The sequence below is a fragment of the Tenrec ecaudatus genome, chromosome 14 (assembly GCF_050624435.1).
Source record: "Tenrec ecaudatus isolate mTenEca1 chromosome 14, mTenEca1.hap1, whole genome shotgun sequence".
NCBI classification, from domain to species: domain Eukaryota; kingdom Metazoa; phylum Chordata; class Mammalia; order Afrosoricida; family Tenrecidae; genus Tenrec; species Tenrec ecaudatus.
This window is the reverse complement of record NC_134543.1, coordinates 12,874,962-12,897,397: the sequence shown is the minus strand read 5'-3', so window position 1 is coordinate 12,897,397 and position 22,436 is coordinate 12,874,962. Positions and strand designations below refer to the sequence as shown.

General features: G+C 53.1%; 1 protein-coding gene across 1 annotated transcript in view; it reads right to left on the bottom strand.

Moving 5' to 3' along the window:
• The window catches only part of RPS6KA5 (ribosomal protein S6 kinase A5), a 150,448-nt gene that overhangs the window by 5,283 nt on the left and 122,729 nt on the right, over positions 1-22,436 (bottom strand). Inside the window, exons 8-14 of the mRNA XM_075530905.1 lie at positions 19,209-19,359; positions 15,594-15,755; positions 14,069-14,194; positions 13,664-13,797; positions 12,861-12,954; positions 8,805-8,975; positions 5,707-5,898 (exon numbers count right to left, since the gene is read on the bottom strand). Coding sequence (XP_075387020.1) covers positions 5,707-5,898; positions 8,805-8,975; positions 12,861-12,954; positions 13,664-13,797; positions 14,069-14,194; positions 15,594-15,755; positions 19,209-19,359 — 1,030 coding nt within the window. The remainder of the gene's footprint in view (positions 1-5,706; positions 5,899-8,804; positions 8,976-12,860; positions 12,955-13,663; positions 13,798-14,068; positions 14,195-15,593; positions 15,756-19,208; positions 19,360-22,436) is intronic.

Genomic DNA, 22,436 nt, shown 5'->3' with positions numbered 1-22,436 from the left:
TGAGGGAGGGAGGTGAGGCTGTCGGCTCCTGCGCAGCTTCATACCCTTGGGAACCCACAAGGGCAGCTCTGCGCTGTCCCGCAGAGGCGGAGAGTCAGACGACTCGATGGCAGTGGAACTTGGGTTACTGAGGCAATCAACACGTTAAAAATCCCCACCTGTCAAGACAGTGTCATATCTGAGTGTGATATTAACATGGAGCAACATTTTAAAGCTATATTCAGAGTAAGAAGAATCTGCCGCCTCCTCCCTCCTCCACGCCCAAAAGAGAGAAACCCTCCCACTTTCAGAAAACAAGGGCGCCGTGTAAACCAAAGATGGGAGGCAGTAAACCCCTGTAATGTACAATTCCTCCCTCGGGACATAGAGCCATGGCTGAACACACCGCAATTTTTCATTTTCTTTTCTTTTGGCCGCCTCCTTTCGTCATCAGCCTCATTCTGATTTCCGTTTTCTCCCAATCCTGGGAGTGACGGCTCAGTTAGTAACTGCCCGTGGTCCAGCTGGAGCCTGGTGGAAATAGTGTCTCTACTTCTCAAAGCTCGTTCTGTACCAGGTCTGTTAGGGAAACTCCATGTGTATCAGCCGCCAGTCCACTAGGAGGCAGGACTTTTTCCAAAGGAACCCGAGGCGCCCACGGGGCCTGGTCATCCGTCCCGTTCGAGCTCCTGGCCAGCGTGGCAGGGCGACGCCATGTGCGTGACAGCCTGGTCTTCGCCGGGGAGTGAGGACATGCCACCCTCATTGTTTCAGGGCTGTGTGCACAAGGGACTCAGCCCTCCTGGCAGAACCCCTGCGGTTCTGTACCTCCTTCCCCGGCCCCCCTTTCCACTTTCAGAAGGAGGTCTAAAAATCCAACTCCGTTTCCAGCAAACATGCAGGTGCTAAAAGCAGGGTGTGTAGTGCAGGACTTCTCAACTTCTCACCCAGCCGCCCCGTGGGGAACCCAGAACCCAGCCAATGAACAAACACTGCGGGTGGGCACCGTTCTCCTCATGCCTATATGGAGCCTCTCTTGGCTCCAGCACTGTGCTCTTGCCTGGTTTTGAACTTGATCTGAGGCGAGTCTGCTGATTCTCCTTCCCCAGCAGGTTTCTGGGGTCTGCCCCTCCTGATATAACCGTGTGGCACCCTCCACCCGGCCCCTCTGAGCACCACGTTGCACCTGGCAGCCTCCCCTGGCACAGCACTCAGGGGCTGACCTCCTGTCCACTCAGCAGGTGTCTTGCCTTCTGCTCTGGGGTTCCTGGCTGGCAGAGGGTGAGAGACACCCTGAGCCACTTTTGTACCCAGAGTCCCATCGCCTTAGGAGTACAGGAACTTGCTCTGGGGCCGCTTCCTGCCCGCAGGACCTCGAGCCCATGGGCCACAGAAGCTCTTGGGTAAGGGTCCCACATGGATCAGGCAGTCTTCTGTGCTTGCCAACATGCTGTCTGCAAAGTAACCCTCCATTCCGGCAGCAGCAGTGTGCCAGCACAGTGAATGAGCACCTTTGCCCTGCCTCAAGCTCCGCTTGCTGGGGCCACGGCTGCCACCAAGTCTCCCATTCTGAAGACTGGGAGGGCCAGGGGGTGCATGCCTGGCTGGGGACTTTTCATCTTGGATAGGCACCACAAAAGAAGAGAGACAGACAGACGGGGGGTGGGGGTGGGGGGGAGGGAGAAGAGGGGGAGAGGGAGAGGGAGAGGGAGAGAGACTTCCAACTTGAATAAGCACCACAGAAGGCTAGAGACAGAGACGTGTGTGTGTGTGTGTGTGTGTGTGTGTGTGTGTGTACACTCAGAATCTGGCTGAAACACCTCAGCAGGGGGCTGGGAACACCTGAGAAGTGACTTGGGGGGGGGGTGTGTGGAACCTGAGGCCTAGTGGAGAAACTGTTGTCATGGAGATAATTGTCATGGAGGCTTGACAACCAGCAGTCGGGCAGGGACACCTGAAACCAGTGTGGGGGAGGCTGTGGGCATGGCTCCCTGAAGCTCGGACACAGTGGCTTGGCTGCGATGCTGGGACTTGCCTGGCACAATGCTGACGAGGGGGCTCAAAGGTGCAGGGAAGGAGGGCCCAGGACACACTGCCTTTCCAGAGGCAGGAGGATACACGGGGAGGGAAGAGTCGGATGAGGGTTGGTGACGACGGCCTGGATGATGGTGGAGGAGTCTGCCAGGTGGCGGAGCCCTCGAATCGACTAGGTGATGGGAGTCCGGCACGGCAGAGTGTAGGGTACCACGTAACCATGGGAGGCAAGGCCTGACCTTGGAGAGACCGGTGGCGAGGCTAGCAGCTCAGGGCCCGCACGTGGAAAGAGGCAGGCGCTGCTGACTGGAGCGGGGACTCTGTGTCACTGAACTCTCAGGGCAGTGTCTCCTTGATGAGCAGGCTAGGGTATCTGCCACGGGAAGGGGACCTCCGCTGCTGAGCCAGTTCACAGCCCACCCTTCTTGACTGATGGGAAGACAGGCCCCTGGGGAAAGGCCTGATGATGCTACAGCATGTATACTGAGTACATGTTTCCTCAAGGGGAGAGTGTGCGGGGTGTGGGGAAAGCCCAGGCTTTGTCACGCCCCAAACTCACTGTCATCAAGCCGATCCCAACTCATCAGGACCCTCCAACCCTCCAGGACAGGGTAGAGATGTCACTAGGTTTCAGACACTGCAGGCTCATCTCCCCCCCACCCCCGTAGGTAGTGGATTTGAACCGCTGACCTTGTGTTTGTTTAGCAGCCTAATGCACAACCCCTTACACCACCAGACACTATGGTCCCCTGGGGAAGTGTGGCTGACAAGTGGAGTTTGTGGTGGGTCCACGTGGTCTGCAGAGCCACCAGGCTTCACACTGCCACAGCCCTCACACTGGTTCCCTGACCTGTGGACGAAGCGTCGTTAACAAGGGACATGCCAAGTGGAAGCCCGAGATGTCCTGCCCAAGAACATACATCAAAAGCAAAGCTTCATTCTAGAGATTGATGCCACGGAGTTGAGGACACAGGGCAGTAGGCACCTCACTACTTCTGTCATACAGGTCCCCATCCAATTCACCTGTCCGGCCCCTGTCCAGACCGATGGACCTCCACCTCATCTGGGTGGCCAAATGTAGCTGTCCTGCCGGATGTGGTCAAAGTCACCGTCGTGAAGGTCCCGCAGCAGGGGGACCAGAACGGGCATCTGTACAGGCAAGAACAGGGTGACGAGGACCCTCCTGCAGAGCCGCCAGACCGTGGTCCTTGACTGGCTCACGTGTGAAGACGGCCATGCTGGCCCCACACGGAGTCCCCAGTGAGTGGCACCTGGTGAGCAGGACGGGCAGGCATCCCAGGGGCTCTGCTGGCCACGCGCATGGCCGTGGAAGGGAGAGAGACCGCACCGCATTCAGGGGACTGCCACACTGGCACGTTTCTGGGCTCCAGTGACCAGGTCCATAGTGGGTGCGCACCGTGGATGTGGTTCAGAATTCAAGTGTGGTGCCGGCGAACTGTCGCGGAGGGTCTTAAGGTCACTTCCTGAGAGTGTATTCGCTGGCAGCACTGGGCTGTTTTCCCGGGAGCATTTCTGCACCCTCTGGATGCTGTGGAGGGACCCCCGTGACACCATTTATCCTGCTCCCTGACCTTGGCTTTTCTCAAAAGCTTGGCAGTTAGATCAAGAGGGACCCGTGGCTTCTCCACATGCCGACATATGCACAGGTACTTTCTTTCATGTTGAATGGTCACGTACATGTTAGCACCTCTGGATTTATGCATATGAAATCGATCATTTACAAACCTTTGAATTAGCTCCAATTTTTCTGTGGAAAGTAGAAATGTCAGCATTTATTTACAATGCTTTCATGAGACTTATTTAATTTATTTTTCACACGTTTACCTTTTCCAAGGGGTATGTCTGTGTGCCTAAAAGTGGCGTCCACAGCCTTAGATAGGAGTGTGCCCATCACAGCGGGCCCATTCTTCCAGCGAGGTCTTTCAAAGCGCGTCCTCTTACTGCACTACTGAGATGAAGCGGCTCTTTGTAATGCCACCAGTGGAAGGCCTTCAACAAAACCAACCTGCTCCTCGACTCTTTCTCTTTTCAGTAAAACCCTCACCAATATGGAAACTTGATGTGAATGAAGATCACAAGCTGACTCAGAGTTGCTGAAACCAAGTCCACATGGACACTGCTGGTGAAAGACGTCGCCCCTGCAGGTGTGACCTGACGGGAAGGGAGGTTCAGCGTGACAGTAAAGCGTGATGACGTGAGAAGAATGTTGAGGAGATGATTGTCCTCATCGTGGGTTGGTCCCCGTAGGTCAAGTCCATAAAAGAAGTGACATATTTTACTATTTAAAAATGGAAACTTCTTCATATAAGCCTCTCGGAAACAAACACAACCAACACAAAAATGCCCTATTACCAGCCACACACATGTCAAACAATGGCCAAACCAGGACTAACACACTATTCCCGACAAAGGAAGCTAATAGCTTTAAAATGTGCTCAGAATAACAGTAATCAGTCCATAAGAAAAGGGGCAAAACTCACACACACAAAAGTCCCCAGAGAAACCACAAATGTCCCCACACAAGCAGAGACGGAGCACGCTGAGCAGTCATGGCGAGAACCCATGCCCACCAGGCAGCAGCGGGATACCACATTCTACACCACCACCACTACCACCACTGGACGCCGCCGGCACACGTGCGGGTCTCTGGCGACACTCTGACCTGGTGAGACATTCTAGAAGAAAACCTAGGTGCTTACATCAGAACCAAGGTGGGCAGGCCCCTCCTAGGAGCCCATCTATGAAGAAACATCCAGACAAATGCAAACGCATGGGATGGGAACCATTCACTTGTGTTGATTTCAATTAGTAAAAACTGAAAGGAAAAAAAACGTTAACTTTCCATTACGCAGAAGATGGTGAAATACTTGTTCAGTATAACACGGTTTATTAAAAAGCCCTGATATATACACGTGAGGCAAAAGCCGTAGGAAGACAGAGAGGATGGGGCTGGGGCGTGCGCACCAAGCCAGCTCAGCGTGCACACTGTACGGTGGGGTTTCCCTTCTCTCCCACCTTCCTACATCGTCTGAAACGTTCGCTCCCAAGACGGTGGCTTTTATGCAGAGAGGGAGAGGCATGTTTTGGTGGACAAACGCAAACCCTGGAGTTTCGGGGCAGCCCAGGGCATTTTGTGAGACGCCTGCTCACCAGGATTTCTATCTCAAGTCACGATGATCAGTTTACCTGCTTTTCAATTAAAGAGTTACTTTGCTATCTTCACATTATCCCCAGTGTAATGAAAACCTGTTTGGAAAACATGCTATGGCTTGTCTGGAGCAAGAAGCCCAGCCCTGGCTGTTTCAGGCTCTCTGGTGGTGCAGTGGTGACCTGCTGGGCTACCAGCCCCAAGTCCGGCAGTTCGAAACCCCCAGCCGCTCCCTGGAAGGAAGAGGAGGCCGTCTGGCCCCGTAGACAGCGCCGGTCTCAGAAACCCACAGGGCAGTTCTCTCCTGTCTGGGGGTTGCTAGGCGCTAGCATGGACTTGATGGCCATGAGGCTGAGTTTATGACTCTTATTGACTTAAAATACAGCCGTCTTAAATATTCTCCAGACAAACAAAAGAGCCTGCACCTGTTCTCCAAGGGAGCAGAAAGGCAGGGCCAGTCTCTCCTGGACGGGAAGAGGAGCAGGCCTGCGGGCGGGCGGGCGGGCAGAGGCGAGGACACTCACCAGAATGACGCCCAGGCTCCAGAGGTCGCAGGACTCGTCGTAGCCGGAGTGGTTCAGGAGCTCGGGGGCGGCGTAGTGCAGGGTGAAGCACGGCGTCTTGAGGGGCTGGTTATCAGGGGGCTTCAAGCGCGCAAACCCAAAGTCAATGACCTTGATTTCCAAATTGTCATTTTCATCTGTGAACAATAAATTCTGCAAGATACAAACCCTTCCATCAGATGGCTTGTGCCTGTGACATCAGGGACCTGCCTCCTGGTGTTCTGGGTTAAGGAGAAAGGCAGAGAGGGCTGACGGAGGGCTGGCGGTGAGGGGCTGCACCCCTGGTGCTGGCAGCCCTGCTGTTGGACGAGTCCTGGGGCTGCTTCACCGCTGCTTGAACTCGGCTTGTGTCCTCAGCCCGCCTCGTGCGCACCCGATCCGGAGCTGACCTACGCCTCTCACCTGGCTAACATTCACCTTCTGATGCCTTCTACTGGCGCGATTTTCCTTTCCATTCTGGCCATTTCTTGTATTATTAGTTTAATGCCCTCCTCCCCTCCCCACAAACTCACTGCCACGGATCAATGCCGACTCACAGCGAGCCTCGCTGTGGGTTTCCGAGACTAGAACTGCTAAGGAAGTAGAAAGCCTCATCTTTCTCCTGAGGAGCTGTTGGTAGTTTCAAACTGCCAACCATGTGGATCACAGCCCAACGCAAAACCACCATACCACCAACTCAGGGGCTGAGCTGATCTTATATATGGCTGCATTCCTGAGGCCTGGCTCAGGAAGAGCTACATCGTAGGCACTTGGTAAGTATTTGTTTACTGAAATGAAAGCTATATCATACCTAGCACCGCCTGGTAAGAGGCATGGAGATCGACACAGCAGTTCGGAAATGCGTCCTTCAAGGCAGCTATACTGTTTCATAGGGTCGCTGTGAATCGGAATGGACTCAGCGACACTGAGTTTAGAGGGGTTTTAACTGCTAACTGTACCAATGAACGAAGGCTTTCTATTAGCCCATGAAGCTGGAGAACTGAGCCTGACTGCACTGTCCTTGGAGATCTTAACAAAACCGGCCACGTACGTATGCTCGTTAGATCATCCCTCAGCCCTGCAACGGCATTTGGTTTGTTGACGGAGATAAAAGGCCTCACAGAGGCTTCATGGACACAGAGAAGAAACACCTTAAGCCTTCTGCTTGAGTCCAAGGTGAAGACGCGAGAGTGCAGAAGAGGAAGGAGACCCGCACTGAGACCCGCCTTCCGTTCCTATCACGGCGCTGGATCCCGACTCGCAGGGAATGAAAGGGTATCAGACTTGGTCACAAGGGAAGTGCGGCGTGGACAAGTTTCAGCAAGCACCCGAGCTCCTCCGTGTTACAGAGAGACTGGGGTGCGGCGTGGGAATGACACGAGGGAGTTCCGTCTGCAGTGGAAACGTGGAGGAAATGGGGGCAGGTGGCATGGCTTTTAGGTTGGTGACTTCGGTCCCTCTCCTGCGTGCGTCAAACCAGGGCTTCCTGTTCACAGGGCCTCACTTCCCAGCCCTTGGGAGCTCATGGGCTTCGTGCTGGGAACACACCTGGGCTGCACCTCCGCTCCTGGAGGAGTGCGGGGACCAGCCACTCGGAAAAGCGCCAGCAGTGGACTGGAGCCTGGCGGCCGGGTGCTCAGTGTGACTCTGAGCAGGACTGCCTGGAACGTACGGACTGGTCAGGCGCCGCCTCAGCGGGAGGGCGACGTAACCATGCACGCGGCCAATTAGAAGGCAGAGCGACAACGTTACCATAAGGGCGCATTTCCCTTTCTCCCAACCACGATGGGGTTTAGGACGGCAGCGTGTGGAACGATGTCCTGGAGGGCGGGTTAAAAACACAGAGCTGTGTGCCAAACAAGAAGATGTGCTCTGCGGGGCCCTCGGGCTAGTGCAGTCCGCAGATGAACTGAGGGTCTGCTGGGGAGGACAGTGACAGACGCCTGAGGGGACAGAGGGCCAGTCAACATGGAATAAAACGTGGAAAACCGGATTCTGAATGGGCAGGGCACAGATCTTTTCCAATGAAAGGAAATTACATGCTTGTTCCTTGTCTTTCAAGACCACCTTGAAGGGGGCCAAGAGGGGGCTTGCGTTCCTGGTCAACCACAGACAGCTGGGCTCCCACGGACAGTGCACCAGGCTGCCCCTGCCTCCCCGCCCCTCAATCCACTTTCCTGTGGGTACCAATGGAAAGTGTGTGGGCAGAACTTCAGAGAGATCCATTTCCAAAACATCTTCCAGCGATAATAACCCAAGACAGTCAAATAAAAGGCAAGAAAGAACTAAAACACTGTGTCCAGAGAACCCCTCTTCGGCCTCACCCGGGCAGACTCAGATGCCCCTCAGATGAGCCGTGGGATGTGCCGGAGCAACGTCCTCACCCCCTGCCCGATCAGGCGCCAAGGATGCCTGGGTGCTTTAGGACGGCGGCTTCCTGGTTCTCTCTTCATCCGTACTCACTGGTTTGCTACAACAGAGGGCAGGCACCCTTCGGAGGCCCGAAGGAGACCAGCAGACAGTGAGGGCTTTCTTTACTCACCTTTCAAAAGAGAGAGTGTGCTTGAAACAGCTGAGACTCAGTGCCCTGCACCTTCCAACACCTGAGCTCGAGAAACGCGTGGAAGGAGGGCACTAGGTAGCCCGCACTCAGAACAGCCTTGTGCGTATCCCCGTTCAGGAGGGAGAGTGAGTTAGAACAGAAATGTGGAAATACGCTTTCAAAAGATGGCATTAAAACTAAACCAAACCAAAAAAAAAACCCTCAAAGGGTAGATCCAGAAGGAATATTGTTTTATGCGTCAAAAATCTCCACGGCTATTTTTAGTTCCACAACTGTTGGATAAAGTATTTCTTCCATAAAAGGCTCTCACACTTATAAATATAACCTCAGGCTGATCAGCTGGCCCAAAGAAAAGAAAAGAGACATATTTATTTTAGACCAAAATAGACGAAGGAAAAAAGATCCAAGAAACACGACGATTTGCAAGGACCTAGAGCAGGAAGCCTGAAAAGGAGCGGCAGCAAGGCCAGGGGTGTGGGGGGGGGGGCGGCTGTTAACGGGGGTGCTTCAGTCGTACCTCGGGTTTCAAGTCTCTGTGCACCACGCCCACGTCGTGCATGTGGCTGACAGCGGAGACCAGCTTGCGCATGATGTAGCTGGCTTCCGTCTCGCTGAAGTGCTGCTTCTTCTGAATGCGCTCAAACAGCTCCCCGCCATTCAGCAGCTCCATCACCAGGAAGGTGTGAAGCTGGAAAAGAAACGCAGTGAGCTGGTTAAGGAGGAGGAGAAGGGCCTAGGGGACAGGGCAGCTTCTTCAGAATTCTGTTTCAGGGACGAGGATCCGGCAGGCGCTTGCAGTGGGACCTCTTACCTTTTCTTCAAGGGCTCTTTCAGTTTGGGCTAGCCCAGCTTTCCCAGCTGACAATGCCATGCCACTGCGCCTGAACTGATGGAGCCGCCTGCAGGCTGAGGAGGGCACCGGCCCCAGTGGGGGCAGGGGTGGTGGGGCTCTGAATGGCACGGCTTCCCTTGTACAAGGGGACTGTTGGGTGATGTCATTTGGGGTCCTCTGAAAAAGACTGACAGCCACAGAAACCCTCTGATTGGGTTGCTATAAGTTGAAATTGATGGGAAGGCCCGGGTTTGGGCTCCAGACCTGCCTCAGGCTTCCGGTTAAAAGCCCAGGACAAATACCCACAATTAACTGGTGCTTATTGTTCTTCTAAATGCCTCAGACCCCAATGGTATTTTCTTAATTGACTATTTTATGAGTGATATGCTGATTACTCTTTGCACACACTTCTGTAAGGAAAATAACACGAGAATTACCAGAAAGCTAAGGATTTGGACGGATTCTCACGTGGAAGTGGTTGAGAGGGACCAGCGCGGCAGTCAGCCCTAAGTGCTAGGTACTTGAGCACCACGTTGCTCAGCACGTGAAATGCGTCTGGAATTGTGAATAGGGCAAAGCTGCTCATCTTGGATAAACGGCAATGGGTGAAGGATTCTTTTGGTAAGGTAAGCTAATTTGCGTTTTAGGTCAAACAAATTAAAAAAAGGTCAAGGTTGAGGGCTGGCTTCCACAAGAGGTGAAGGGCAGGCAGGGTCTGGGGTTGACAGCACAGGCCACAGGAGGGGCTGTGACCAGAATGGCTACAGGTGGTCTGCTTCCCCAAAAGCAGCCACTGAGAAGCCCATGGAGCCGAGTTCTGACACAGGATGCTGCCAGGAGCCAATGCCAGTACTGACTCAAAGGGCAAGCGGTTTTCAAGAGTCAAAGCTGGATTGCAACGCAAATCCTGCTATGTGGGACTGGGCGATGCCACTTTACCTTTCAGAATCCTGGCACCCTCACTACAATGCAGGGTGGGAGGAAATGCATGTAGGCTGGCTTTAGAATGGCACCTCAAAGATGTCCCCAGACCTGTGATCCCGACCTTGCATTGCCAATGGGCCTGTGCAGATGGGATGAAACTAGGGATCTTCCGATGGGGAGACTGCCCAGGGCAGCCAAGGTGCAGCCTGTGTAATTAGAGCATCATTGTAAGGAGGAGGCAGGAGGACCAGGGCCAACACGAGGAGATGTGATGATGGCAGTGTGGACGCGAGCAGTGGGAGTGGTGTCTGGGAGGGCCCGAGGCCAGGAATGAGGCTAAAGAAGGCAAACAGATGCTTCTCCCCAGGGCACCTAGACAAAGGCGCCCTGCTGACGTCAACCCTGGCTTCAGGCCAGTCAGACTGGTGACCCAGTGGTGAGAGGGCTTCTGTGTTGTTTTCAGTTCCTACACTAAAAACCAAACTGACCAAGCCCACAGCCTCAGAATCCATGCTGACTCACAGGGACCCTAGCAGACAGGGTGGAGCCGCTCCCGTGAATTTCCGAGACCTTAACTCTTGATGGGAGTGGAAAACCCCATCTTTCACCAGTGGAGTGGCTGGTGGTTTCCAACTTGGGACCTTGCTCCTGCATCAGCAATGGGCAGCTCACAGACCCTGTACAGCACACGTCACAGCAAAATGAACTCCACTGTTGCAATCGAAGCTGACGACCTGTCTGCAATCTTATACTGGTTGGAAAGAAGGCTGCATGGACATGTGAAGACCGAGCCAGCGTGTCACCATTAAAAAAGGCTAACAGCCTGAGGTATGTGCAACTACTTCATAGTACACTGGCAATGCATTTACAGGATCGCACCGTGGGGTAAATTTATCTTCCAGCAACTCGTACGTAAAAGCAAGTGATCGTAAACTTACCTTGTGACACAGCATAGAATAAAAGAGTGCTGTAGTTCCTGATCTAGGAGCCGCCGTGGCTTCGCAGGTTACGAGTTGGGTTGCTAACTGCCAGGTCAGGAGTTCAAAACCACCATCTAGTCCCTGGGACAAAGATGAGGCTGTCTGCCCCCCAAGTAGCTGCAGTCCGGGGAAACCCGCAGGGGCTACCCGGTCAGTGCACGAGTGGGTGGTTCCTGAGACCTGACGTGAGTCCGGGGGTTCAAGACTCAACGCTGTGCTTGATCTACAGCCTGGGTCAGAGGCGGCTATCTGAGGTCACCCATCTATCCCTTGATTGAGGATCATCTTCAACAAGTCTGTTCCTAAAACCTGCCACGGACAGGGACTCTGTCTCCACTGGAGCTGAGCAGTTGATGGGTGGGAGATGGCAGAGGAGCCGACAGAGCCGTCTCCCAGGCCGAGCCCTTGGTTCTCTAGGCATTTCTTTTCTGACGTTGAGCCAGAGGGACTGAGATTGGTGTCCATGTTGGGTGCTCGTTTTCCTGCTGTTGGACACCAGCCGTGTCCACCCTGAGGTGGGAGAATCAGGGGCCCCAGTGGCCTGCTTGGTGATGCACTGAGCTCTAAGCAGCAAGGCCAGCAGCGGGAACCCACCAGCTGCTCTGCGGGAGAAAGATGAGACTTTCTGCTCCCAGAGAGCGATAGCCTGAGACACCCAAGGGAACAGTTCTCCTCTGCCCATTACGGTAGCGTGGGAGTGGACTGGATGGTCGTGGACTTGGCTCCAGAAGGCACTGGAGCACGGGCATTAACTGCCTGGGCCCTGAGTCTGTCTGGCTCGGGCGCAGAGCCCAGCAGCACAAGGTACACACTGTGAGACACCGTTACTCCAGGGAGGTCCTTTTCTCACTCTGTAGGAGAAGACTCTGACCCCGCAGGACCCTCTGGGTGTCTGCGGCCGTGCCTGTGAGGGGAGCAGGCCTTTGCTCTGGAGAGCTGAGGGTTTAAACCACCACCGTCTCAGCCACACGAGCATGTAACTCGTGGGCCATGGGGGTCCCCTGGGTTCCTGTGGGGTGCAGGTCAGATAGCGGGGGAGCTATCCTCAGTGTCTGGGATGGTACTTCTATCACCTACGGCAAGCAGGGCAGCAGCTCTCACGACGGTGCTTCTGCCATTCCTGCAGGCTTTCGTCACGAGGAGCCATTCTTGGGCAGGGTCTGCTGGGGAATTTCCACGCGGCAGAGAACCAGGCACCATGAGAGGGCCTCCCACGGGAGACCAGGCCCTCGAGATTCCATTCTTACCAACTTACAGTGTGATGGTTGGCAAGTCTCATGGCCCTTCTGAACCTCAATCAATCAATCAATCACACCCAGGGTCGGCTTTAGTCCTGGTGCCCAGCGTGTGATGAGAGCAAGACCCTGTCAGTCCAGCCAGTCAGGGAGAGAAAACTGTACCGGAGCATTCTGGTCACAGGAAGGGCAGTGGGAGGCACTGGGCAGGGGGCAAGGACCTAACTAAAGGCCCCGCCTCCCCACAGGCCTAAGTCACATACTTCTTTCTGTGTTAGGGTCCTGGTGGGGGGTTGGGGCAGCAGGTCTGAGCCTACAGCCTCTGCAGAACTGGCCACTTGGAACAAGATGGTGCAAGAGGTGTGCCCTGGCCTTTCTGCCCCGCACGGCCCGTGTTAGCTAGTAGTCAAGAGGTCTGGGCATCTAGGTTCCACTCCAGAACCAAAAGGGAAGTGGGCGGTCCATGCTGGGGTTGGGGAGGCAGACAGATGGCGCAAAGGTGGGGGCGGCAGTTGACTTGGCACTAGGCACAGTTCCCCCCAGCCCTGCCCGTGTCCTTCGGAGAACCTTGTATGAGTTAGGGTACGCGCACTGAGTCATACCTGGTCATGAAAAACCTCATGCAACTTCACTACATTGGGGTGTCCTTCACAGAGTCTCAGAGCTGTGATTTCCTTCTGAGTATTGGCTTCCATCCTGCAAGACGTAGAGTTAGCAGCTCTATGAGGGGCTTCCCGAACCCCTGGAAAATCCTGTCCTCTCATAACTCTGTTTTCCCATGAATTTTCAGGAGCCTCCTAGTCTCTCTCAGTAAGTCAGCCTGTGTCAGCATCACCCCAAAGCTGATGTGTCCCTCCCCACATGGCCGTCAGACTATAGGTGCCAAAATCCATGAAATGGATGAATCCTTCCACCAACTGCACTGTACCAAAATGATTACATCTGAGCCCCAAAAGAGCTCGTCACACGAAGAAATGTATGGTCAACTTGCCTGACAACTTGGAACAGGCATCGACAATCCTGTTAGTAAGGACCAGTTAAACAAGCAACAGACACAAAACCTCGTGGGCCTCAGCTTTCCCAGCAGCTTAGCTTTCCCCGGCCTCCCAGAGAGGTCTTTCAAACACAACGCGACAGGATGGCAGGCGCTGCTGAAAGCACTATGTGAGTCTGATGGATGGCCAGATTTTCCTAATAAACTCAAAAACGCGCCACTGAGACCTAAAACGGACAGCCTGTCGGCGTGTATCTCTGCCGGTATGAGCAGAACTCCTCTCAGGAGCCAGCTAACTGAATCCCCAGGTAAAAGGCCTCATGGTTCCTTCTTTGAAAGAACTACCCGTTCACAAAGCGCACTGACCAGCAGGAGTACATAAGGAGCACCACCCCGGGCGGCCAGTCGTACCGTTTGCTGATTATTTTGACTGCAAATGCTTGGCTACTCTTTTTGTGTATACACTTTCGACATATTGAGAAACTTCCCTCTCCTAACGGCTTGTCCTTCAGGTCCAGGTCATAGTGTTGATAGAACGGAGAGTCCTGTGAAGAAATCGACAGCATTTAACGGCAAGAAACAGAAACGTGTGGCCTCATAACCCACTGCCCACTTGAGCCAACAGGAGCGCAGTGCAGTCCCGGGCACTGCTCTGGAAGTCTTCCGAGCCACTGGGACATCTCTAAAGCCACCCGGTGAGGGGGCCGCCGCTCACTCACGAGCGCATTGGGAGCGCCGGCCTGATAACTTTACCTTCCTAGACTGGAAGGTGTTCGTCGTGCCTACCGAGTGCCCCAGAGTGATCTGTCTGCCTACCTTCAACATGGCACTCCTGGCGACGCTCGTCACTCCGGGGCGCTCGGCGCCCGTGTGAAACTGGAAGGGGTCTATGACGGCCGCGTTGCGCTTGAAGAGAATCGAAGGAGCCACAAAGGAGTAGCCCTAGGAAACAAAAGGGGGGCGTGGGAGCCGGGGCACAGACTCCCTCCCGGGAATGGCTTGTTCAATGGTCTCCTGTGTCACAGTGGGGGGTGTGGGGGAGACTGAAAACGCTCAGGCATTTGAGATGAATTTAATTTGATCTTATTTGCGATTCGAAATGCGAGGTCATCTCTGCTCGGCAGAAAATGCCGTTCAGCAGGTGCTAACGCCACCTTCCGGCGGAGTCCGGCGGGTCGACTCCCCATGAGCGGAAGGGACGTGCCGCTCCACCCCTTCCAAACCCTGCCCCAGGGCTGTCACTCTTCAGCTGACATGTCTGCCGGGGGCACGGCTCTCCTCTCAAACCAGAGACCACGATAAGGAACTCGGCCCAGTGTGCTATTCGTTTTCAACCTAGAAAAACTGCAAGTAGAAACGGACTAGTTTCTAGTGCACTGCTGACGTGACTCTATTTGACCTCTTCAGAACGAAACTGAAAACTGAGTTTTAGAGAGAGCGCCTGACAGCAGAGAGGTGCGCCGCACCAAGCAGGGTCAAAGGACTCCACTGTTGCAGCGAGCGCATTCACAGCAGCTGTGCCAACCCCCCCCCCCCCAGCGTCCTCCAAGGGCCCGGCCCTGTGCCAGACTCGGCTGCCACCAGACCCCCTTACGGAGTCGCTGAAGCATAGGCCTGATGCCTCCTAGGAATTGGGATGTTTCTCTTACAGAGAGATAAAATGGAAGGTCCTGGAAAGAAATCCTTTCCTAGAAATAAAATCCATTCTGAATGATCAGTAGTTTAAATGCAGTGAAAATTATTCACTGGAGATAATCAGATGAGACACTTTATTAACTAAAGTTTTTTTTTTTAATTCAGCACTGAATTTTCTATTGGAAAAGTCTAAAATGAGCAAAGTGCTGGTGTCCAATCAACACTTTGTGTACTGACAAACACCCCCAGTGGCGCTAGGGAACAAAAAGTCACACGGTTCAGTTCAAATGCAGGGTCTTTTCTGCACTAATGAGGCGCTCTGGGGCGTAGGGAGTGCGAAGGTACCGACCATCCCCAGGGACAAAGGCAAGATGGCTGTGCCTGCGAAACCTGCAGGGCAGTCCCCTTCTGCTATGGGTCGCCATGGACTCCAGGCCAAGAGCCGTGTTCGGTTGGTTTGCAGGTAGTGAGCGTGAGCACAGGAGACAGACAGGCCTGTCAGCGCCGTCAAGGGTTTCAGGCTCGGGGACTGACGGGGCAGTTCTACCCTGTCCTGTGGGTCACTGTGAGCCGGAAAAGACTCAATGACTGAGAGTTGTGAAAAATTTAGTGTGCCCATTTCTCATGCTTCCAGAAAAAGATGTGTCATACAAAGTGAGTGACCCTGCCTTTCCAAGCACAGGTGGCCTGTACCTGTGGACGTTACCTGAAACAGCTTCTCTGAGCTCTGGGGCAGGGCGGCGGGCGAATACGTGGGGTCCATTTCTGTGAACTCGTCTGCAAAGTTGCTCACGTCTAATTCATCGCGAATGACGGGCTTAAATGGCGCGGGCACTCTTTTGGCAGCTAAATCATCCCAACTCATTCTCTGCAGCGAAAAAGAACATCGGTGCACAGCAGACATGAACCCGGTGGGCATATACTTCCTGAAAACAATAGCCGGCACGTGGGACTGTGAGTGAGTGGTAAGAAAGGGGCGTGGGGTGAAGGTTGTGTCCATTTACTTGCGTAGGCCTGCTCCTCAGTGGTTTGACAGATGTCACTCCGTCCTCTTGCAGGGGTGATCGGACGTGAGCAGCCCCTCGGGTGAAAGGGGGTCTCCTTGGGGGTGGGGCCTGCACCCACTCTCTGTGGGTGCTCTTGCAAAGCCCTCTTGACCTTCTGTCTGACTCACTCTCCTCCGCCTGCTGCTTCTTGGGACATGTGTCAGCAGCCTGCACGTCAGCCCTACAACCCCGTGAGTTAGGAGAAGCCTTCCAGCCCCTCCAACCGGGTGAGTCGTTACTTTGAAATACGCTGCGTTGTGGTTAGGGCCATCACTTGGCTCCAACTCAAAGTGACTCAGACTCACATTCAACAGCACAAGACACCTCCTGGTCCTGTGCCATGCTCACAACTGTGGTCATGTTGGAGCCCATCTATCTTATCAAGTCTTCCTCTCTGCTCTTCCCTTCTATTTTACCAGACATGATGTCCTTTTCCAGGGACTGGGCTCTCCTGATAACGGGTCCAAAGTAGGAGAGATGAAGTCTTGCCCTTATGAGAAGTCTGGCCAGTGAGGCAGATATATGCACATACATTGATCTTTTGTATATATTATGAATATACAAATACAGTTACACAGGAACATTCAAAGATAAATATGTATATACATATAGGTGTGTATATGTATACATATATATTTATTTCACAGGTTTTCATCCCCTACAGAGAACAGCTTAAGAGAGAGAAGCTAAAAATAGGGTGCATATTTTAAACCAGTAATTGCTGTTAGCTGCTGCTGAGTTGATTCCAACTCGCAGTGCCTCTGTGCGGCAGCACCGCGCTGCGTGGTCTGCACCATTCTCACCAGTGGCGTTGTCTGAATCTACTGTTGCAGCCGCAGTGTCAGATCCTTCTGTCTGGGATGGCATCTACCAAGCATGTCTTTCTCCCCTCGCCCTCGCGAGAGGAAGTCTCCACCTTGGCTTCTAAGGCACATTCTGTCTGTACTTCTCCTTCCAGGCAGACTTGTTTGTTCTGGCCGTCCATGGGAAAGGTCATATGCTTCACCGATATCAGGGCTCAAATGCATCCCAGCCCGAGCACATTGCCTGACTGCAGCTTAGGAGCCCCACCCCCTCTGCAGGGTAGCGCTGCAGTGTCCTTGCGGCACTATGTCCTCGGAGGCCTCCTGAGATCCCTGGCCGGCTCTTAGGGAGACCAAAGGAAAAACAGTTTTGTCCTGAGGTTCCTGAGGAAAGAGTTAAACTAAAGAAGCACCACACAGGCTTGAGAATCTCTGGCTATGAACGCTGACCCTACAAAAATGCTCCCGTTTCCCAGCAGCAGTGCAACCGACCTCTCCCTCTCTCCTTCCTGGGCCTCTAGGAGGGTCGAAATTCATCCTAAGCTAGGGATTTTCTGATGCCTGCTATGGTCAATGATGCTATCAAAGTGACGAACGGCAATCACATTCAAGCCTCTGTTCCCCCTTGGGACGCCCCAGGCTCCTGCCCACTGAGGGCAGGCACGTACTGTCTGATCAACTGCCAGGTGTCCTGATTCCAGCCCGAGCCTCTGCTTTGTTTCTCTTTCCTGCTAGCCTCGTAAGACCGCAGCCCACACTCACTGGATCAAGTCCACGGTTATCTATCCAGTTTCCTGATTTTTCCAAATCAACATCATTGCTTGTGAGATTTCCTAGTAATCCCCACAAATGAACGAAGCCTGGCTGATGAGAATAGAGAGGGGCTGTCCACTGCAAGATACAAACAGACTACCCCGATGGCAGCACGGGGCCAGCTCCATTTCTGGGTTGATAGAACTTCAGTTAAAAAGTCTCTTCGACACAGAATGTTTTCACTCTGCCCCCTCGTGGGGGAAAAGGAGATAACGCCATTAAACCGCAGGCTCTTCAGATTCTTCAGCCAAAACGGGTTTCCCGGGACAGGTTTTCTTTGAAATTGAAATACTAGGACTACTAACTTAATCGAGGAGCAAACAGAAGCTTGGGAACAAGAAGTGACCACCTAAAGCAGGCTGGCGGAAGAGCCGGGAGCAGAGCTGTCCGTCTGAAGTGCCTCCTTGGTTCCCTGGCTCGTTCTGGCTGGGCTGGCTTCCTTCCTGCGGTAGCCGAGGCTCGTGTGCGCTACCGGATGCACATGACGAGAGGGGTCTCCAGCCAGGGAAGGAAGGCGCTGTTAGCAGATCATCGTTTAGGATGCAGATCTTTTCCTATGACTACCGTTCCCCTCTGCTCCGATGGGCGGGCGTGTGTGTGTGTGTGTGTGTGTGTGTGTGTGTGTGTACGTGCCACTTGGATCTTTACAACTAGAATTCTGGCCCGTCCTACAGGGCCCTCTTGCCATTTGAGAAGTCACGACAATGCAGTCACCCCACATTACCGTTCCATGCTGTAAGAGAAGAGTACTACCTCAGATAAGAAAGGCACATCATCGGATTCACAACCTCGGTTGGACCACAGAGAAAAAGGACCTCGGAGGACAATGCAGGGTTATTGCGTGAAGGTGGTTTCTTGAGTTTTACCTGCCTGTTGATTTTTGAGCCAAATGTCTGAGGTTGTGTGTTCCAACATTGGCCTTTCCAAACCACAGGGAGCGATCACGTGCACATACTGAGAAGTACACTTTCTTCTCAGTGGGTCACTGACCATCCGCCGAGAGTCCAGCTACTGCCTTTTGGAACAGCTACGTTAAGAAGCTGGAGTAAGTCGGCCCTTCAAGAAGAGCGGTCAGAGCTGTAGTTTTTATCCTCCATCGATGTTTGCCGTCTTTATTTTAAGCTACCCCTGGTAGCAATGTGAAAACTCACTCTCCGACCCCAGGGGGAGGAGAAAGCAGAGAACACACTGCAGTGTTACAGGCATGTAACTGACACACAACACCCTGAACTTTCTGAACCTTCTCCTGGGAAGAAAAGACACTGCTATTTAAAGGCTTCCGGCAGAGAGAAGGGAGGAATTGCGCGCGCGCACACACACACACACACTGCACAAATAGCTCATGAACTGAGAGAGGAGCAAAAAACATTAATAAAATCCGTCTCGCTGGTCCATATGACTAAATCCTAAGAGATGGGACCAATACCCAGAAAGTCTAACTAATTAACATGCAGAAAAATGGTCAATTATGAGCCTTCTCATCTCTCCTCTATTTAGGCAGAAAATGATGTTGGTATTTACAAGCAGCGCTCTGGCCTTCCTGCAGGCACACCTGTAGCTGACATTCAGGGAGAGATCCAAGCAGCACAGGGATCATTCACTCCATGAGGGTGCCGGGCCCATGGAAGCAGGAAGGGAAGGCTCAGGACCACCTTTTACCTGGAAGAAGAGATGCTCCTTGATCTCATCTGCATCCCGAGGACCACACCCCAACCTCTTTTTGGGGTCTTTCATCAGCAGGCCCTGGAGAAGATCTTTGGCTAGCGGACTCATATCTTGGGGATATGGAGGTTCACTTTTTAAGATCCTCCTGCAGGCAGGGAAAGCTTGCTGTTAAAATCTCCAGAGGAGTGAGCTTCATAGCAATGGGATTCTGGAGCAAAACCAAGTATCAAACACATGTTGAAATGGAACTGCATGTGAACAATGGAAATACAGTTAAAATAATAGCCTGGGGAAACAAATCTCTGAATCTTAAACAGGAACAAAAAGTGCGGAATAATTTCAGTCCAAATCAATCCGAAGGGAAGCTACCATCTGCATTATCTAACTGGAAAAAGGAAGGAAGGAGGGAAGGCAGGCAGGCAGGCAGGCAGGCAGGCAGGCAGCCTTAGGGATGGGCCGTCGTTAGGTGCCATTTGAGTCGGTTCCGACTCCCAGTGGACTTCCGTACACCAGAATGACACCGTGCCCGGTTCTGCGCCATCCTCACAACTGTTGCCATGCCTGAGTCCTTGTGACAGCCACTGTGTGAATGCACTTCGTTCACTGAGGGTCTGTACTAGACCTTCCATTCACGGAGCTCTGGCGGCACTGAACTGCTAACTGCCAGGTTGGTGGTTCAAACCCACCAGCTGCTCCTCGGGAGAAAGAGGAGGCTGTCTGCTCCCATAAACATTTACAGCCTTGGAAACCTTTCAGAGAGTTTCTATGAGCGAGAATCAATTTGATAGCAGTGGGTTTGGTTTGAGGTAGGTTTATACATAAACAAGAGAAAAAAAAAAAACCCAACCCACGGCCACCACATTGATTCCAACTCCCACTGGCTCCGCAGAACAGACCCATCCTGGTGGGGCAACACAGCCACTCACCCAGGGCAGTGTGCATGCTTTCTGAATTGGTAATCATCCAAGCTGTGTGTGTGTGCTTCGAAAGGCACAGGGGGAACCCCCGAAATGAACTGGAAGTGGGCAGGGCTCAAATCAGCCCTACCTCCTTGGCATCATTGGGACCGGCTTGGAGTTGGGCAGCACATTCCGCACACTTCGTGGGCACCCTCGTTTCACCCGCACAACCATCCTGTCAGAAGGCTGCTGGTATCCCTGTTTTACAGCTGAAAATAAACTTCTTTCAAAAAAGCAAGAACTCTAAATATGAGTTAGTATTCCAATGTCATGTTTTAGACTGGGGCCAGTTTTAATACTCACCTGTGAAAACAAGCACATACCAACAGCAACCCAGTTGACACAATTCTGAGGAAGATCACAAGAAAAGGGTTTCCCCAGCTACGTCTGGAGATGTTTCATGCAACAGAACAGTGAAACTGAGGTACTGGTAAAAGAAATCAACAGCCCAGCAGAGCTGTGCAGAACAGAAGAGAAAGCTTTAAAAATACTCAGGCACACACCCTTGCTGCCATTGAGCTGATGCAGACTTGCGTGGTCCCACAGGGCGGGGAAGCCCTGCCCCGTGGGTTTCCAAGACTGCAATTCTTTATGAGAGCAAAAGGCCTCGTCTTTCTTCCAAGGAGTGGCTGGTGGTTTTGAACTGCTGGCCTTGCGGTTAGCAGCCCAACTCGGAAGCACTACACCCCCAGGGCTCCCGCAGGCATGTATGAAGACTTCATACACCTAAAGCGACCAACCCAAACAGCAAAGTCAGCTCTGTTCAAGAAACGTGTTGGAGAATCCAGCTATTTTGGAAATAAGTAAGTTAATTGTAGCTTGGATCACATCCCCGAGTTAGCTCCAAATGAAAGTGAATATAACACGTCTTCCCATCCGCGAAGGCTAGGTTTCTGGAAAAACCGTGCACACCTGATTAGCTTAGGATGTACAGGGTAACTGGGGTGAGGGTGGAGCCCCCGGATGACAACGTGGGAGGCAGGGAGGGTCAAACAGTCCAGGATAGAATCTAGGGGTGAATGTGTGAGTATCCTGTGAACAACTGTTCTCACTGGTTTGAAATGCTCATAATCGAAGAACCCATGGAACCTGGCACGTGTTCTGTATGTTCATGAAACACAACACTTAATGAAAAGTCGACACAAGAAGACATGGCAGTAATGGGCAGGCCTTGGTTTTCACCCCCTCAACTGTCACCTTACCAGAGAAACCTCCCCGACCATTTTATCAAAAACAGCTGCCCCTCTTTCTTAACACCATTTTCTTTTTTTTCATGGCATTCACAGGAGGTTACAGATATTTGTCTATTACTTCTCTCAACTACATGTAAGCTCTAAGGAATTGGGGAATCTCTTGTTCTGTTCGCTTCTTCATTCCTAGGGTCCAGAGCAGGACGTAGCAAGTGCTCAACAAACGCTGACCGAGTAAGCGAATGTCCAAATGGTTTCCATCCACTCCGCCTGCTACCACTGGACCCTTGGACGCCGACCGTGGCTCTTACTGGCGGACCTCTCTCCCGGTGGCCCACTCAGTGTTCCTGGGGCTGTGACTTCTCCAACCACCAGTGCGCTCTATTGGCGCCCTCTCCTTGGAAAGGGGCAGGGTGACAGAAGTGGGCAAGAACCAAGAGCTCAGATTTTGGGTGGGCCATCCCCTGAGGTCAAGCTACTGCAAGTCACAACAATACAAATTAAGGGCGTGGAATGCAAAGAATTTCAGAGAGCAGGGCAAACAGGAAAGAGCCAGAGGAGGTGAGCCGGGTCTGTCAGCAGACAAGAGATGCCCTGTGACATACAAGGAGGGCGACACACTCAGGAGGGACAGGAGGGCACTCAGCGACCAAAATCAGTGACCATGACCCCCCAAATCCCTCCATGACCCCCGCTCTGAGGGGAGAGGCCGAGTCCACACAAGCAGCATTCAGGGAACAAGGGAAGGGGAGAGCCGTGAGGGACGAGAGACGCACCAGAAGCATTCACTTGAGGGAGGGCAGCCTTCCGGGCACCAGAAGGATTAGGCTTCTGGCAGATCTCCTCCATACCCGGAAGGATGACACTGAGCCCCTCCCTCACCCCCGGAGAGGCTGTGAGGGCACATGAGCATACAGCAGGACACACTTCTATATCCCATGCGTGATGTGAGACTCAAAGACGCACTGCCGTCGAGTCGAAGCTGACTCACAGTGACCTGACAGGACAGGTAGAACTGCCCCTGTGGGTTTCTGAGACCGTCACTCCTCACAGGAGTAAAAAGCCCTGTCTTT